The following is a 19,378-nucleotide window of genomic DNA, read 5'->3' on the forward strand; positions in this document are numbered from 1 at the left end:
TAGCCATGTATGGATGTGAAACATGGACGATAAATAGTTTGGACAAGAAGAGAATTGAATCTTTCGAAATATGGTGCTACAGAAGAATGCTGAAGATAAGATGGGTAGATCACATAACTAATGAGGAGGTATTGAATAGAATTGAGGAGAAGAGGAGTTTGTGGCACAACTTGACAAGAAGAAGGGATCGGTTGGTAGGACATGTTCTGAGGCATCAAGGGATCACTAATTTAGCATTGGAGGGCAGCATGGATGGTACAAATCGTAGAGGGAGACCAAGAGATGAATACACTTAGCAGATTCAGAAGGATGTAGGTTGCAGTAAGTACTGGGAAATGAAGAAGCTTGCACGGGATAGAGTAGCATGGAGACCTGCATCAGACCAGTCTCAGGACTGAAGACCACAAAAACAACATAGGAAAATAGCTATTCTCTTTCGAAGACTTAACTTTTTTTATGTGCTCTTCCCTCTAAGGCCTTTCTAAGCCTGTAAAATATGATGTTTCAGCGTGAATGAAGGATCTGTACATATTAATTGAACACCACTGTAGTGAGAGGCAGTGTTATCATTTTCCCTAAGCACACATCGTACCTCGACTTGATATCCTCGTGCATAAAAGAAAAGCTGATACCTCTTCAAATAAGAGAGTTTTATTGTAAGATGCATAGCGCAGATAACGATAGCAAAACAATTGTAAGTTTAAGTGAAATAACTTTCCTGAATACTGTCTCATTTTATTTTAATCTTTAATCGACACACGTTTAGTGATTTACGAATCAGGTTACTTCCGTTCAGATAACACCACCAATGCTAATTGGCTTACTCGTCCAAATGCACTAACACACATCTATATTTATTTCAAAATTTACTGTTGTAACTGTAATTGCTTATACAGGCACACACAGCTGAAGACTTTTTCCACAGAAAGTTAAAGCAGTTACTACCTTTTGTACAAAATTTAATTCTAAAGTAATTTACTCGTCTGATTCTACGCCGTAACTCAGTCCCTGTTTAACAAATATGAGTTCATTTAATTTCCTGTATTTCATCATGACAGTTCCTTCACACAGTTTCTTTACACTATTATTACTTTGGCGCATATTCCTGCATTTTCACGTTACTACACTGGGTGTAAATTTTAAGTTGACAAACCAGAATAACTCGAAAAATAAGCTTCACACAAAAAAATGCGTAGAAACCAAAGTTGATTATTTTCGAGGGGGACATATGTTGGTGCTAAAATAATCCCTCCACCCCAGACCCCTGGAGGATGGGCGGGAGGTAACTTTAAAATTTCAAATCGGAACCCCCATTTTTTATTGCGGAATCAGATTCTACATAAAAAACTACGTACATTTTGTCTTAAACATTTGTTTTGATTCTTGATAGTTGGCGCTGTAATTAAAGAAAATCCACGCTCTCATTTTTGCGTGGAAAATGGGTAAAGATGAAAAGATACTTATTTCCTTCGTAAATTTTGATTCGCTAAAACTAAAACTCTCCCTCTCTCCCAATAGGGTGGGGTTTGAGAGAGAGGAATTAGAGTTTTACAAATGTTGACCCAAATATTAATTTTTCCGTAGATTCGGATAAGTCAACATTTGTAAAATTCTAATTCCTCTCTCTCAAATCCCACGATTGCAATCGCAGAGTCCAGTGGTGGACGTTTCTAGAGCAAGGGCTTGAAACTGGTCGAATTCATTTGAATACAACGCAGTTGACATTTATGTCATTGAGCCTGTAAAAAGTGTTATTATTCAACACTTCAATTTAATTACCAATTTTTAACGTAGTAATATGTGCAATTTTTGCGGTATTTCAGTTCATGAATAATGGTAGTGTTGTATATTTTGTTACAGATGTGTCTCCCTTTTGCAGAGAGTAATGACTATATCAATCTTCATCCTTCTTTTCGTCAACATGGCGGACTTGTGTTCGTGTATATTTGTTACCGCTGTGGTGAGTGATTCCTCATTTCCTTGTCCTATAAAGAAATACACGTAATCAGTGACTGCTGTTGTACATGATCTGTCACAAACCTCTCTCTAACCCTCTCTTTTTTCTTTACTTATCTATGGGTGTAAATTGATTTCAGGCTAAAATAGCTGAATGTAACTACAAAACTACCCTCCATGTAAATATAACTTTAAGAAGGTATTGGAGAAATGAAACGTCAAAAATTTAAAAAAAATTAAGAAGTGGAAGACACGATGGTCCATACAAATCCTCGTGTTTTTCTGCTTGATCCTATTTGTACTGCTGGTATTTGTATTACTCCATGTTCAATTACTTCTGTACTTTAATTCCAAATGCATATCCTCAGGTAGTTAACGTTTCCTCTGACTGTACACATATAAACGTTGTACAAAATGAGGTCGAAAGTAATGGTGCCTGACATCACACATTGTCCACACACTATTTGATTCACGACATGCAAAGGTTTTTTTTTTCAGACACTCATATGGGTCACTTCACGTTACTTAACTGAGCATCTGTCTTGTTTCTCTTTTGAGGCACCGATCAACGCACGTATGTAGCCCAGGACTGGAGAAACACACACATTTCCTGGTTAATTTTCGGGGTCTCAATAACTTCCGAGCTATGCTGGGGCATGCCACTAAGAGCCTGTGGCATATAACGTTTTAGGACAATGTATGGCTGAGTTTTATTTAGTGACAGGCGGTTGACGTGAATATTCCTTCTATTTTAGACTTCAGTGGTAAGCTAGTCGGCTTATGCCTTCTGGGCGTCTCTTTCTTGCCTCCTGGTTGCTGTTGGTCAGTAATGGTGCTACTGCAGAGGTGGAAAGCAACCAGACACGAGAAACAGTTATCTCCGAAACAGAGATCAGTATAAATGACATGGCCTTTCTAATTGGTGTACTTCTTACGGCAAGGGCGCAGCTTTGGCCGATGGTTCAAATGGTTCAAATGGCTCTGAGCAGTATGGGACTTAACATCTGAGGTCATCAGTCCCCTAGAACTTAGAACTAGTTAAACCTAACTAACCTAAGGGCATCGCACACATCCATGCCCGAAGCAGGATTCGAACCTGCGACCGTAGCAGTCGCGCGGTTCCGGACTGAAGCGCCTAGAACCGCTCGGCCACCACTGCCGGCTTTGGCCGATGGCAAAAACTTACATATCAAATAGCCCCATAAAACAGAAATCCCTCGGGTATTAACGTTCGGGTAACTTCACCCCAACATCAACAACGTTTTGCTACACTACTACGCAAATACTATTTGTTCTATAGCGCACTTAACATACTTCTTAGCTTAACACTAAGTATCGCTACACTGACACTACCAACATTTAACGCTAAATTCCGCTCGGACTACTGGCCATTAACCCTTTTATTGTAAGGTGGCACTAGCCTGCCATACAACTATTGGGATCAGCCTCACTCTTCCCACACATATATTAGTGTAGGCCAACTAATTCCTAATGCACAAAGACAGTTGAAACTAGCCGGTGGTCAGCGTACTAACATTTTTTGCCACTGACAAATCGTTTATGCTACAGCGCCTGTTGGTTAAGATCCAATAGGAAGTAAGCTTGAAAAGTATACTGTTCTAAATTATATATTCTGTACGTAACAACCAACCTACACATACTGATAAAATTTCAACGAAGGACTGAATGACTGAAATAAACCAAGCAGACGCATCCACACAACTACAACATTTTTCTTCCGAACACAGATGCGCGGTCACTCACAATATTTCCCACCACAAAGACATGTAGATAACAAATCGAGGCAACAACTCAAGATACATGAAACGAAATCTGAACATCTTCACGTGCCTCAGACGTGGCATTCGCAGTTAATATTACACCATACCACTACTTGCTTACTTCAATTCCCTCTATACATCAAGACAATATATATACACACTGGTGCGCAATACTCAAAGGACGAAAGTAGCTTTCTCATGATGAATCACTGTCAAGTAACATAGCTTCATGAAATATGAGTCATATATAGAGACAACTGCTACAGTATAGCACAGAAGGTAACTGAAAGAAATAGCCAGAGAGACGAAAAGAAATGACACTTACACTGACCGAGATTCATTATGGTCTACTAGACGTTACAAACGGAGGGAAACGGTTCTTAATAGAGTGTCTGATCACCATGAACGGCAGTGCGAGCTCTGCCATTTGTTCCCACTCTGGTCACAAGGTCGGTAAGGAGTTCTTGTGGAAGGACATTCCCTTGCTCCACCAACACTGTTACAAACTCTATGGGGTTCGTTGGTGCTTGTAGACATGCTGCAATGCATCTTCACATCGCATCGCACATGGCGTCGATGGCATTTAATACTCAGGTATGGACAGACCAGTCCATGTGCCTAACATCCTAGCGTTTCATGAGCTTCTCCATCAGCGCTGTTCGATGCGGTCGGGGCCGGCCGAAGTGGCCGCGCGGTTCTGGCGCTGCAGTTTGGAACCGCGAGACCGCTACGGTCGCAGGTTCGAATCCTGCCTCGGGCATGGATGTATGTGATGTCCTTAGGGTAGTTAGGTTTAACTCGTTCTAAGTTCTAGGGGACTACTGACCTCAGCAGTTGAGTCCCATAGTGCTCAGAGCCATTTGAATTTGATGCGGTCGGGCTTTGGCGCCGTCCGGGGTGGTCGAGCGGTTCTAGGCGCTACAGTCTGGAACCACGCGACCGCTACGGTCGCAGGTTCGAATCCTGCCTCGGGCATGGATGTGTGTGATGTCCTTAGGTTAGTTAGGTTTAAGTAGTTCTACGTTCTAGGGGACTGATGACCTGAGAAGTTAAGTCCCATAGTGGTCAGAGCCATTTGAAACATTTAAATCGGGCTTTGGCATCCATAAAAATGAAGGCAGAGCCGAATGTATAGTATGGTTCGTTATCGATACTGCCACAGCTGGCGCCTGGAAAATCCCTGCAGATGCCGCGAGCGGCGCTTTGGCCATCATCACCAACGAAGAACATCCAGACTGCTGACCAATGAAGACCACCTAGACGGTGTAATAAACTCCACCCGCCTGTTCTTCCGCATAATTTGAGTTCAATGTATGCACTCAAACCGCATTTGGGTCAACTAACCTTTTGCCAGATTCCTACGGCGACGGATCCTTTGGCCACCGTCCACCCATCTGTCATCAGCAACGAGGGCACGATTGCCGACAGCAGAATGCACCGCTGAGTAAACGCACGTGGACCAGGAGTATAGTGTTGCATTTAAGTTGACCGATCAGTGTACCGTGTTTAAAAATTTGTTGGTCAGTATATCCAGGTAAAATTATGCTTCCCCACAGGATAAAACCTAGAAAGTTATTTTCATCCTTACGTTTTGCACACCAGTGTATGTATTTCAGCTTGATATTTGCCCTTGTGTAAGGTCGGGGTCAGGTAGTCCTTTTACGGCTTTACATACATAACATACAACTCTAAGAAAAGTAAACAAAATAGCGTCTGAATAACATAGATATAACTATCAAACATCAAAAATTTTCTCCATAAGTGCTGAATGAAAACAGAAAATTGCTATGATTAGCTAACCGACGCATATATTCGCTGACAATACTTTAAAACAATGTGTTGGCTGTGGAGCTCCAGGTATCTCAGTATTACGTGAGGTAAAGTGAAACTGACGGTCGATCTGATTCCGTCAGCGGCAGTGCAGCTCGAATACTACAGTAACACGGGTGAGATGGTGGTTTGTGGTGGATCCAGGGTCACTTCAATGCCAAAGCAACAGAAGCCGATACTTGGTGCACAAAGCTGAGAATGGCGCGAATTATGAGTACCAAGTTGAGAGGGGCGTCGGGGTCGTGCAATTGCAAGATTTGTATGCAGCATGTATCACATTCAACAGCGAAAGACGATACGGTAAAACGTACGAGAGTAATGGGAAAAGGCGGTTGGCACGCTAATTATAAGTCAGTTGTGTGGAAAAAATGTTCTCGAACAGACCCTTAACACTGACAGCGACGTACAATCTCTGTATGTCACCTTCAGCTCTGAATGGAGGATCTCGGAAGTTGGAATAAACAGACTTATCACACTATAGTACTCTAGCAAGCTGCAAACGGAGGGAGAAACCGTTTTTTCGTGAATCTATCGCGTTTATTCATTCATTACTTTGTTTTGTCAGTATTTTTATAGTATCGTTTAGTGATTTGTTAGAAACTTTAATACTATCAACTCCGTAGGTGTTGCAGAGAGACGGGAATATTACAAAGGCGTTGAAGCCATTGTTGACGATTCCACCACTCCTGTACGAAACAGGCATGTACTGCATCTTCGGGCAGATCTTAACTGATCAGGTAAGTGCCACTACAGTACGGATTCTGGGCAACATGTATATTACTTTCAAAAAAAAATTCCCTAGTAAATTTCGCTTAATAATATGTTTACTGCGAAAATGACATAATAACAATTGAAGGGTTATGATGATAAAGGATGTAGGAGCATCTTTTGCATAAATTGAGTTTTTACTTCGTTAAATTTTGTATGACCAGGGCTCTTACATACCAATAGGGCTATCTCCAATGATGGCTGATGTAGGTGTTACTAAAGCCAGAAGATAGCATGACAGGTAATTCCTATGAGTTTTCCGTGCTAAATGCAGTAAGTGTAAACTGTGTTACAGGATTGTCTGTACTAGACGTAGAGATTATGCACTTGCGCTTTCTCCTCCCGTTTCATAGCCTATCACTTGCATGTTTCATTCGCAGTACAATGGATAGTGAAAATCATATGAACAGAAAAGCTGATAACTCTAAAAGAAATCGTGATGATGAACTGGTGACCAGTAGACCCAGAAGAAGGCCACTGCAACCGTGGCCGAAACGTTGGTTTTTCTCCAGCAGCAGTAGTCTTATACATTATGACGCGGTACCACACCCAGAAAACTTTTATGTCGACTGACTCTGGCCGCGGAAGCCTACGTAATTATATCAGCAGCCTGTATGGACAGGAAACACACAGTAACATCCGCAAACTGGAGGCGTCCAGGAAGAAGAAAGAGAAACTTCTCAACGATCTTATCCACTTGAAGAGGTGTCGGGATCATGACATTGTACCTAAATTTCTTCACTTTAAATTTAACATCGACACTCACAAAGCAAGAAGCATCTACAGGCGAGCCAGTAAATCTCTTCTGAATAAGCTTATTCAGTAGGTGCGAAGAGAACTTGACTTTCTACAACAATCAGTTGTTGCAAATACATCTTCTGCTATCATCTACGTTATCGCCTACCGACTGGAATAACGTCGACAGACTCACTCACCGCCATTCGCCAGAAGAAGAAATTTGAACAGCTAGCAAAAACGACAAGGGACACTACGCCTCGACTGGATACATCTCAAACAGCGGTGAACCTTTCGTCTCATCCCATCAGCAACGCAGCCACAGAAGCACCAGCTAAAGGACTAAACTTTGTAGTCACACCTGAGCGGATTGTCACAGAAGATATTATCGAATCCGTAGATACAGCACTCCAGCACACATCTGCGGTAGAGGCTCAGAAAATTAGGCAGGAAACCGTTCGAGATCTACTACGTGCCAAGCCGCTGAAACAACGTTAGCCGAGAGGAACGGGCAGCTTTCAAGGAACCGAAGAACAACGACGAAATTGTGATATTAACAGCAGACAAAGGCAATTCTACTGTCATCTTAGACACCATGCAGTACCAAGACACGATGAAAGAATTATTAAATGATCCTATCTACAAAGAACTAAGGGCGGACCCTACGGCGAAGATAATTCGAAACACGCAGGCCTCGAATAAGGACTCGAGAATTGACGCTGACACAGCCAAGGGTTTTATTCCCAGACTACGTGTCTCTTCTAGAATTTACGACGTTCCAAAGACACATAAGGAAAGTTATCCTTTGAGGCCAATAGTGAATGGAACCAATTCGCCTACTTACAATTTGGCTAAGTATCTATCGTGCAAATTCAGACGTCTAGTTGGCAAGACGGAGTCTTATGTGAAGAACTCGTCGCACTTTATAGACCGCCTAAAGGGAGAAACAATTTTACCTACGGACATCATGGTCAGCTTTCACGTGAAGTCACTGTTTACGAACGTGCCAGTAGATGAAACTATCCGCATCCTTCAGGAGCATGTCAGACATATGAGTTGTGCCTGACATCACCGTACTTCAAATGGCAAGTAAAATACTACGAGCAGACAGACGGCGTAACAATGGCGTCTCCCCTATCTCCGCTGGCAGCCGACGTATGCATGGAAGCCTTTGAAGCAACGGTCCTTGGTTCAGCACCTTTACGCCCACGTTGCTAGTTCAGATACGTGAACGGCACGTTCGCTATATGGCCTCGTAGTGAAACGGAGATACGCGAGTTTCACGAATATTTGAACAACATGCACAGGAAGATGTAGTTCACGCTCGAAGTAGAGAAGAATGGTGCAATTCCAACTCTAGACGTCGAAGTATACAGGACAACGGAGGGAACACTGGGGCACAGAGTATATCGCAAGCCTACACATACAGACAGGTACCTGCACGCCCAATCCCACCACCACCCAGCGCAGAAGAACTCGGCCATCCGTTCTTTGGCAATCCGTGCGCAGTGCCTAAGTGATGCTCAAAACATAACACCTGAGCTTCAAATGCTACGCACAACGTTTCTAGCCAATGGCTACAGCCGAAAGTCGATCAACACAGCCTTGTCGACGAACACAAGTAAGAAAGATAAGTAAGAAATAAACTGCAGCCAACAGAGAGCTTACGTTTTATGAAAAATGTTACTGACCGAATAGGCAAACACCTTTCTACAGAGGTCGCAGGATCCAGCACGTGCTAGGCTCCAATAAGAACAAAGTGTATGCATTACACACTGCAGGCGTGTACATAGTGGAATGCGAATGTGGGGGGGGGGGGGGGGGGGGGGCATACATCGGCGAGACTGGCAGGCCAGTAGCAACGCGCATTCGGGAACACGAGTGGTATACTCGTCTAGAGCAACTTAACAAATCTGCAGTGGCAGAACATCAGCAAGGCTGCGGAAAAGAAATAAAATTTAGCAAAGCCTGTATGTTGGCCAAGCAGCCGGTTATTACAAAACGCAAAATGAGAGAGGGCGTCTAAATAATTAAACACCCTAGTAACGTGAATAGAGAGGATGGACTCAGGCTTGCCCCATATTGTCTGCCAGACCACACTGTCAACAACAGGCACGAGCACTACCGGCTAGTAACAGCCGCCGCGCGGCCGACGTCCAGCATTGGGTAAACAGCAGCCAACTTCTCAGTCGACGGTGACCACCAAACCACCAGTCATGGCACATAACAAAGGAGCCAATAGAGAGGAGAGGTTATGTTCTCCCTCCACCACAATAAACTATTAAAATAAAGTTCCCTCTCCCTTTTCCTTAAGTGACCACTGAAACGAAATATCTTCTTAAAATTATGACGTAATGGTATGCGCAGTGAACAGTAACGACAACATTTATGGGACACTGCATCGCTAGAACGCACCAGTAAACCCAGAAGAAGGCCGCTGGAACAGTGGCCGAAACGTTGGTTTTTCTCCAGCAGCAGTAGTTTTATGCATTATGAGCGGTACCATGCCCACAAAACTTTTTTGTCGACTGGCTCTGGCCGCGGAAGCCTACGCAATTATATAAGTGTATTGGTCCATTGGAGCAGGTGGCCAGTGATAGAAGCTGCTTGCACAGACCAGTGTAAATTTTTATCGCCCGTTCTGTAGGAGGATCGTATCTCACAGACTATTAGCCGCAAGGAGAGCGTAGTTGTATTGTTGTTGTTTCATAAACAGTTTGATACACTGTATTCTGCAATAACACTTGAAATCCCTGTATGACTACAGGAATACATTTTCTATTTCTACCATGAAGAGGGGCAGCAGCCTTTTCAGTAGTTCCAGGTGCAACAGTCTGAATGATTGACTGATATGGCATTGTAACCCTAACCTTGCTGAAAGCAAGGGGAAACTACAGCCGTAATTTTTCCCGAGGGCATGCAGCTTTACTGTATGGGTAAATGATGATGGCGTCCTCTTGGGTAAAATATTCCGGAGGTAAAATAGTCCCCCATTCGGATCTACGGGCGGGGACTACTCAAGAGGACGCCGTTATCTGGAGAAAGAAAAATGACGTTCTGCGGATCGGAGCGTGGAATGTCAGATCCCTTAATCGGGCAGGTAGGTCAGAAAATTTAAAAAAGGAAATGGATAGGTTAAAGTTAGATATAGTGGGAATTAGTGAAGTTCGGTGGCAGGAGGAACAAGATTTTTGGTCAGGTTAATACAGGGTTACAAATACAAAATCAAATAGGGGTAATGCAGGAGTAGGTTTAATAATGAATAAAAAAATAGGAGTGCGGGTAAGCTACTACAAACAGCATAGTGAACGCATTATTGTGGCCAAGATAGACACGAAGCCCACACCTACTACAATAGTACAAGTTTATATGCCAACTAGCTCTGCAGATGATGAAGAAATTGATGAAATGTATGATGAGATAAAAGAAATTATTCAGGTAGTGAACGGAGACAAAAATTTAATAGTCATGGGTGACTGGAATTCGAGTGTAGGAAAAGGGAGAGAAGGAAACGTAGTAGGTGAATATAGATTGGGGGAAAGAAATGAAAGAGGAAGCCGTCTGGTAGAATTTTGCACAGAGCATAACTTAATCATAGCTAACACTTGGTTCAAGAATCATAAAAGAAGGTTGTACACCTGGAAGAATCCTGGAGATACTAGAAGGTTTCAGATAGATTATGTAATGGTAAGACAGGTTTTAAATCGTAAGACATTTCCAGGGGCAGATGTGGACTCTGACCACAATCTATTGGTTATGAACTGTAGATTAAAACTGAAGAAACTGCACAAAGGTGGGAATTTAAGGAAATGGGATCTGGACAAACTGAAAGAACCAGAGGTTGTACAGAGTTTCAGGGAGGGCATAAGGGAACAACTGTCACAAATGGGGGAAAGAAATACAGTAGAAGAAGAATGGGTAGCTCTGAGGGATCAACTAGTGAAGGCAGCAGAGGATCAAGTAGGTAAAAAGAAGAGGGCTCGTAGAAATCCTTGGGTAACAGAAGAAATATTTAATTTAATTGATGAAAGGAGAATATATAAAAATGCAGTAAATGAAGCAGGCAAAAAGGAGTACAAACGTCTCAAAAATGAGATCGACAGGAAGAGCAAAATGGCTAAGTAGGGATGGCTAGAGGACAAATGTAAGGCTGTAGAGGCTTATCTCACTAGGGATAAGATAGATACAGCTTACAGGAAAATTAAAGAGACCTTTGGAGAAAAGAGAACCACTTGCATGAATATCAAGTGCTCAGATGGAAACCCAGTTCTAAGCAAAGAAGGGAAAGCAGTAGGTGGAAGGATTATATAGAGGGTCTATACAAGGGCGATGTACAGGGCTATTACAAATGATTGAAGCGATTTCATAAATTCACTGTAGCTCCATTCATTGACATATGGTCACGACACACTACAGATGCGTAGAAAAACTCATAAAGTTTTGTTCGGCTGAAGCTGCTAGAGCGCTCGAGAGCGCAGTGAGACAAAATGGCGACAGGAGCCGAGAAAGCGTATGTCGTGCTTGAAATGCACTCACATCAGTCAGTCATAACAGTGCAACGACACTTCAGGACGAAGTTCAACAAAGATCCACCAACTGCTAACTCCATTCGGCGATGGTATGCGCAGTTTAAAGCTTCTGGATGCCTCTGTAAGGGGAAATCAACGGGTCGGCCTGCAGTGAGCGAAGAAACGGTTGAACCTTGTGCGGGCAAGTTTCACGCGTAACCCGCGGAAGTCGACGAATAAAGCAAGCATGGAGCTAAACCTACCACAGCCGACGGTTTGGAAAATCTTACGGAAAAGGTTAAAGCAGAAGCCTTACCGTTTACAATTGCTACAAGCCCTGACACCCGATGACAAAGTCAAACGCTTTGAATTTTCGGCGCGGTTGCAACAGCTCATGGAAGAGGATGCGTTCAGTGCGAAACTTGTTTTCAGTGATGAAGCACCATTTTTTCTTAATGGTGAAGTGAACAGACACAATGTGCGAATCTGGGCGGTAGAGAATCCTCACGCATTCGTGCAGCAAATTCGCAATTCACCAAAAGTTAACGTGTTTTGTGCAATCTCACGGTTTAAAGTTTACGGCCCCTTTTTCTTCTGCGAAAAAAACGTTACAGGACACGTGTATCTGGACATGCTGGAAAATTGGCTCGTGCCACAACTGGAGACCGACAGCGCCGACTTCATGTTTCAACAGGATGGTGCTCCACCGCACTTCCATCATGATATTCGGCATATCTTAAACAGGAGATTGGAAAACCGATGGATCGATCGTGGTGGAGATCATGATCAGCAATTCATGTCATGGCCTCCACGCTCTCCCGACTTAACCCCATGCGATTTCTTTCTGTGGGGTTATGTGAAAGATTCAGTTTTTAAACCTCCTCTACCAAGAAACGTGCCAGAACTGCGAGCTCGCATCAACGATGCTTTCGAACTCATTGATGGGGACATGCTGCGCCGAGTGTGGGAGAAACTTGATTATCGGCTTGATGTCTGCCGAATCACTAAAGGGGCACATATCGAACATTTGTGAATGCCTAAAAAAACTTTTTGAGTTTTTGTATGTGTGTGCAAAGCATTGTGAAAATATCTCAAATAATAAAGTTATTGTAGAGCTGTGAAATCGCTTCAATCATTTGTAATAACCCTGTACTTGAGGACAATATTCTGGAAATGGAAGAGAATGTAGATAAAGACGAAATGGGAGATGCAATACTGCGTGAAGAGTTTGACAGAGCACTGAAAGACCTGAGTCGAAACAAGGCCCCGGGAGTAGACAACATTCCATTAGAACTACTGACGGCCTTAGGAGAGCCAGTCCTGACAATACTCTACCATCTGGTGAGCAAGATGTATGAGACAGGCGAAATTCCCTCAGACTTCAAGAATAATATAATAATTCCAATCCCAAAGAAAGCTGGTGTTGACAAATGTGAAAATTACCGAACAATCAGTCTAATAAGCCACAGTTGCAAAATACTAACGCGAATTCTTTACAGACGAATGGAAAAACTAGTAGAAGTGGACCTCGGGGAAGATCAGTTTGGATTCCGTAGAAATGCTGGAACACGTGAGGCAATACTAACCTTACGACTTATCTTAGAAGAAAAATTAAGAAAAGGCAAATCCACGTTTCTAGCATTTGTAGACTTAGAGAAAGCTTTTGACAACGTTAACTGGAATACTCTCTTTCAGATTCTGTAGGTAGCAGGGGTAAAATACAGGGAGCGAAAGGCTATTTACAATTTGTACAGAAACCAGATGGCAGTTATAAGAGTCGAGGGGCATGAAAGGGAAGCAGCGGTTGGGAAGGGAGTGAGACAGGGTTGTAGACTGTCCCCGATGTTATTCAATCTGCATATTGAGCAAGCAGTAAAGGAAACAAAAGAAAAATTCGGAGTAGGTATTAAAATCCATGGAGAAGAAATAAAAACTTTGAGGTTCGCCGATGACATTGTAATTCTGTCAGAGACAGCAAAGGACTTGGAAGAGCAGTTGAATGGAATGGACAGTGTCTTGAACGGAGGATATAAGATGAACATCAACAAAAGAAAAACGAGGATAATGGAATGTAGTCGAATTAAATCAGGTGATGCTGTGGGAATTAGATTAGGAAATGAGACACTTAAAGTAGTAAAGGAGTTTTGCTATTTGGGGAGCAAAATAACTGATGATGGTCGAAGTAGAGAGGATATAAAATGTAGACTGGCAATGGCAAGAAATGCGTTTCTGAAGAAGAGAAATTTGTTAACATCGAGTATAGATTTAAGTGTCAGGAAGTCGTTTCTGAAAGTATTTGTATGGAGTGTATGGAAGTGAAACTTGGACGATAAATAGTTTGGACAGGAAGAGAACAGAAGCTTTCGAAATGTGGTGCTACAGAAGAATGCTGAAGATTAGATGGGTAGATCATATAACTAATCAGAGGTATTGAATAGAATTGGGGAGAAGAGGAGTTTGTGGCACAACTTGACAAGAAGAAGGGACCGGTTGGTAGGACATGTTCTGAGGCATCAAGGGATCACAAATTTAGCCTTGGAGGGCAGTGTGGAAGGTAAAAATCATAGAGGGAGACCAAGAGATGAATACACTAAGCAGATTCAGAAGGACGTAGGTTCGAGTAAGTAATGGGAGATGAAGAAGCTTGCACAGGATAGAGTAGCATGGAGAGCTGCATCAAACCAGTCTCAGGACTGAAGACCACAACAACAACAACCATGACTTCGAGGTCTGTGTCAGATGCTAAACCGATAATATAGTGTTTCGATCCGTTGCCTCTCACTGGAAGTTGGACGTTGCATGGCATAAACAATGTTGCTCCCACGATACACAGGTTGGTTGAAATAAAAGGCACGGTCGGTGTCTCTTATTGACAAATTTAATCTCATCTTCCATAGTGAAAGAGTGGTAGATGTCTCAGTGTTCCATTTTGAAGAGACTAAGAACATTGATTCTTCATATTGCCGCCATGCGCGCGATGACCGTTTCGGTGCTGGACATCCCTGGCAGGTGTTTCTACCACCAAGACCTTCTCTATCTCAAACACGTGGTGTCAATCAATCATTACGTCGTAAGCAGCGGCGTACCAGTGGACGAATGGGATGGAATAGACACCGACGATATGGGACGATGTACTGTAATAACCACCACCGTAAATAATGCGAATAATTTTTAGCAGTTTTAACAGTTTTTTCGTACGTTCAACGCCAATCAATGACACCGCAGCATGCGTAACAATTTCTGTATCATCGCTAAATCACCCCTCCATTATTTCTCAAGCACCATGTACTAGATTGCGGATGTAGGTAGATGACTGTGAAGTATGTCCATTCATTGATAATTCTCAGATATATACACCAAAGTATACCAGACAGCGTCATACACCGATGCAGTTAGATTCTGTACACATTTATAGCACTTTGACCATAAAGTGGAATTTACGATTACGATTGGTCATCTTTGCATATGTGTATAGGAGTCAGACAGTATTTTCGCATTTGTAGGATAAAGTTGGAGATTTAAAAATCTCCCTCCATTGACTTCGTCCAACTCTGCCTCCAACACTGTCGCTGATTGAATTTGGAAACTGACCAGGAGGATACTATACGCAATACATTCCATGTCTCGTAAAGGAACAGCAGGATCTGCGTCCTTAATTGATGTTCAGAGAAGACTGTTCACACCAGTCTCATTCACGCGCCCATCCAATTGCACAATATCTCTCCAGATGCGTGCACAACGAGAATATCAGCAACCCCTTATTGGTGTATAGTATATATGAAAGTGTTGTGTTGATATAACAAAACGCTTGAGAAGAAATATGTGGTTTATGCACAATGGAACTCCAAATGGATGGAGTTTGAAGCTCTTACATAAATCAACTGTGATATCAGTTGTGAAGTATTGTCCTGCTGTCTGGGTTCATTACCAAGAAGGTAGTGGCAAGAGAGAAATGACCGTAGAATATAAACACAAGCACTCTTAAAGCTACACGGTTCTGAACTACAACACGCTATAATGTTAAAACCACGTGCTTCCCAAAATGTTAGTCATGTGGAGTGCAATGCTCTTAATACTCTAACGCATCACATATATATCCAACATCTGATATACATCCCCCATGCAAGTTTACTATCCCACTCATCATGGTGACAAACTTTAAGATGATAAAACTACTTCCTTCTACACCAGAGAAAAATATAGATTCTCTGTAATACATGCAAAATATAGCTCTCTAGAGACTGTAGCGCACAGTGCTCACATCCGATTACAGTTCAGGAATTACGCTGTGCTTGCATCAGTCCTATAAAATGATCGCCAGCAATGGAAAATGCAGCTTATCAGGAAACAGACATATGCATAGCAGCGGTTTTTGACTTGTAAAATTACACTCTATGCAGCACTAACTCTGTAACCAGAACAACTGTCAAGAAAATGTAACGTTCCGACATGTGCCGGGAAAATGATTAAGTTCGGTCGTAAGGGAGATATAGATTTGACGTGGCAAATTGATGAAAGTTTTTACGTGGGAAATTATGTCCAGTCGCAAGGATGGTATAGATACTGATATTTCCACAGCCACAGTCGTCAGATAGAGGTATTTTCGATTTGTTAAATATCAACAGTTTGCTGTTGCAGTCGTAACATTTAATTGCAATTACACTCATAAATAGGTGGCTAGTTTACTAGGGCGATTCTGCATGGGGTGTGGCTGCATGGCTGAAGGTAGCCAGTGACTGGAACGAATTGAGAGTCCCAAACCGGTCTGGCGAGGAACGGGGATGCAGTTGACTTAACCATGTCGCCCTCTGGCCAGGTGAACTGCGAACTAATACCCATTATGTGTTGGGTGGCCTTGGTGGTCGAGTGTATTGCGAGTAGCCTCCGATTTTTATATGGAAATTTGAAAAGATTCAATATGGGACTGTTCAAGCAAGAAATATTGACAGCATCTGAATTCCAACCACTCTGGTCATTCATGACCTGGTGGTCCTCTGCAATGGGCCGGCTTAAGATGCAGATTGAGCACCGATATGCACTTACACAGCGTGAACTAGCGCGGCGCACCACATCTGGCCTGGGGGAGGGGTGGGGATGGGGGGGGGGGGGCTGCATGTGGACATCGGGACATGAGTGCATAGGATGCACTAGTGTTTCAGCATTCTCTGTTATCTACTCATGACAATTATTATTACAGACTGGGTCATGGTTTAGCATGTCTTGTTCAGTGCTTCTCAGTACATCATAGTGGACTCTGTCTTGCAGTGGTATTTGTTATTGTATCCATCCTATTACAGAATAGATCCTTCCTACTTTTTCTGAATGTAGTGGAGAGAACCAACTTAAGAATTCTCTAATGTTTTAAAAAGCCAACTGCAACATCAAATGCCTGAGTGATCAATTTATTGTTTCTGACAGTGGTATTTTGAGCACATATTTGTCCAGTCCCTCCTGAAAATTGTTTAAGGACATACCATGCAATTAAGCTGAAATTTGAAATTTTCAGCTACCTCCAACGTAATGGACTTTCAACCAAATGACCTAACTGTGCCAGGGGGAGGCAATAGAGAAATAATCTGGAAGAGGAAGAGTGGGATTTGGAAACTGTGTAGTTGTGTAATCAAATCCCACCAAATATCCAGTCCTATTAACCATCAATACAATCCAAGGAAAAATTGACTGCAAACAAAGGGTATCGATTTAATTAGATTTAATTAATTGGTCAATCAGATAGATTGAGGGAGTATTTCCAAGACATCTACAACTGGGGATTACCAGGTATCTGCAACTTTGTTTGGGCAAAGCAGTGGTTGGTGTGGCACATGACAGATGCTCTCTGGGCAGGAAGTAGTCATCTGAGAGAGAAAGAGAGAGAGAGACCATATGTTTCAAAGGGAAATCCCAAGCATCAATATGAAAGCGTTGCCACAGCTTGTATCAAAGGGTTGCCACCAACTGATACTTTGTGCAACTGGAAGTAACTGGAGGGTTGAGGGGGAGGAGAGGAGGAAATTGGAGGGAGGAGAGGTGTGGGGGTTGCTTCTCCCAGTATCCACAGCCAGTGGTATACAGAACTAACTCAATCAGGATCTGCGTAGCAGGGCGACCACATAGAGCAGCTGCTTCCACTGCCCTGGTATGGAGGTGTTTGTTTAGGAACAGATTGTACAGGTGCTGCAAACAGAAGTAGCTACGTGAGGTGGCGAAGGACACTACGGTGAACAAAGGGGACTGCTGTTTGGCGGGAGACCTGGCTGCTTGGCTGCTGGAAGGAGGGATTATCTCCAGGGGGTCATAAATCAACCCTCAGAGGGTCTTAATCACTAGCAGAACAATAGGTTAAGGTCATAAATCGGTCAGCTGTCACAACTTAATTTATTTCTGCATCAATTTGATATCAAAAGTGCGCTCAGACCACTGTTCCCTACTACCTACTGCTAGTGCATCATTACTTTTGTCTGTCGTGGGGTATTATATAACCCGTGGACACAAAAGAGTAAAAGGCAGCAATATTCGAAACTGTGTTGCTGTCTATATCCATGATTCATCATCCAAGGCTGATTCCCCACAGAATACATAGTTAATATGCAACTGTATAGTTTAAATGTTTTTTTTCGTAAGTAGTAGGATTCCTGTAGCAATAAAAGATACTTCCTCTAGAAAGGTAGAGTTTTGAATTATTGATACGTACTTACTTGCCTTATGTTGTGTTCAGATTATGGTTACATCAAAGGTTGTAGCAACTACATTTTACAATATTGTATAAATAATCTCATATCAAATTTTATATAGATTTTTAGGTTTGGTACACAAGTTTTAGCCATTTGTTTTTCTTGTCTCTGTTGTTAACTATTCTAAATTAAGACAAATACTCGTGAACAGAGTAAAATATTTAATGGGCAGATTAGGTTCTTACAAATTAAATACTTACATTAATACTTAATATACAACAGCATCTCCGTCACTAACAAAAAAGTAGATTTTATGGCGTAGCTTGTGGTGTAGTAGTTCAAAGTATAAAATACTGGTCACGCAACATTTTTGATTGTTTTGCTCATTACTTTCTCCCATGATAGTGTTTAACTTAATGTACTAGTTGCTAACAAGTAGTGGCATTACTTAAACAAATGTGTATGAAACTGATGTACAGTATAAAAACAGTTATGCTTGAATTGTAATTGTTTTCTTAGATAAGCGAGTTAGGAAAGCACTCATAAACAAGTTGTCTGTTTTTCAGAGTGATAAGCTGGTCGACTCGGCTGTCAGCTGTGGCTGGGCCGACTGTGACGCCCGCTTCAAGAGGAGCCTCCTCGTCTTCATGACGGTGGCCGCGAAGCCTCTGGATATCACGGTGGGCAAGATGTGCAAGCTGTCCAAGCAGATGCTGTTACAGGTCAGTGGAAATGACCCTGACTCATAACTCAGATGTAAGGTCGTGAAATGACTTTACTCGTTCCCATTGCTCGGTATTCAAGGCTGTGTTTTTGCTCAACCATTCCTTACACGTACACACCTCATTTCGTAAATACCTTGAAGGGCGAGAGCAAGTCATATATATATGATGTCCCAGACTTCTAGGGCAAGTGGGTAACATTATATTGACTGAAAATTGGATAACAACCCATGGCTGTCCAGGGGTAAGTGGTCGATCTTCGACAGCAAAAAGTTGATCTCTGTCCGCTTTCCGCAGCCGGTACACAATTGTCGTAGAGAAACAGTCCTCCTATGGTGTACAAAGAGCGGCGTTGGGCAGGAGTCGACGGCGAGCTTTGGTACGCGGAGTTGCTCGTCAAGTGATTG

General features: G+C 42.5%; 1 protein-coding gene across 1 annotated transcript in view; it reads left to right on the plus strand.

Annotated features, from left to right (window-relative positions):
• Nucleotides 1–18,900, plus strand: part of LOC126414698 (uncharacterized) — a 35,545-nt gene extending 16,645 nt beyond the window's left edge. Inside the window, exon 4 of the mRNA XM_050083374.1 lies at nt 18,816–18,900. Within this exon, the coding sequence (XP_049939331.1) occupies nt 18,816–18,900 (85 nt within the window). The remainder of the gene's footprint in view (nt 1–18,815) is intronic.
• The last annotated feature ends 478 nt before the right edge of the window (nt 18,901–19,378 follow it).

The sequence above is a fragment of the Schistocerca serialis genome, chromosome 1, assembly GCF_023864345.2.
Source record: "Schistocerca serialis cubense isolate TAMUIC-IGC-003099 chromosome 1, iqSchSeri2.2, whole genome shotgun sequence".
In the NCBI taxonomy this organism is placed as follows: domain Eukaryota; kingdom Metazoa; phylum Arthropoda; class Insecta; order Orthoptera; family Acrididae; genus Schistocerca; species Schistocerca serialis.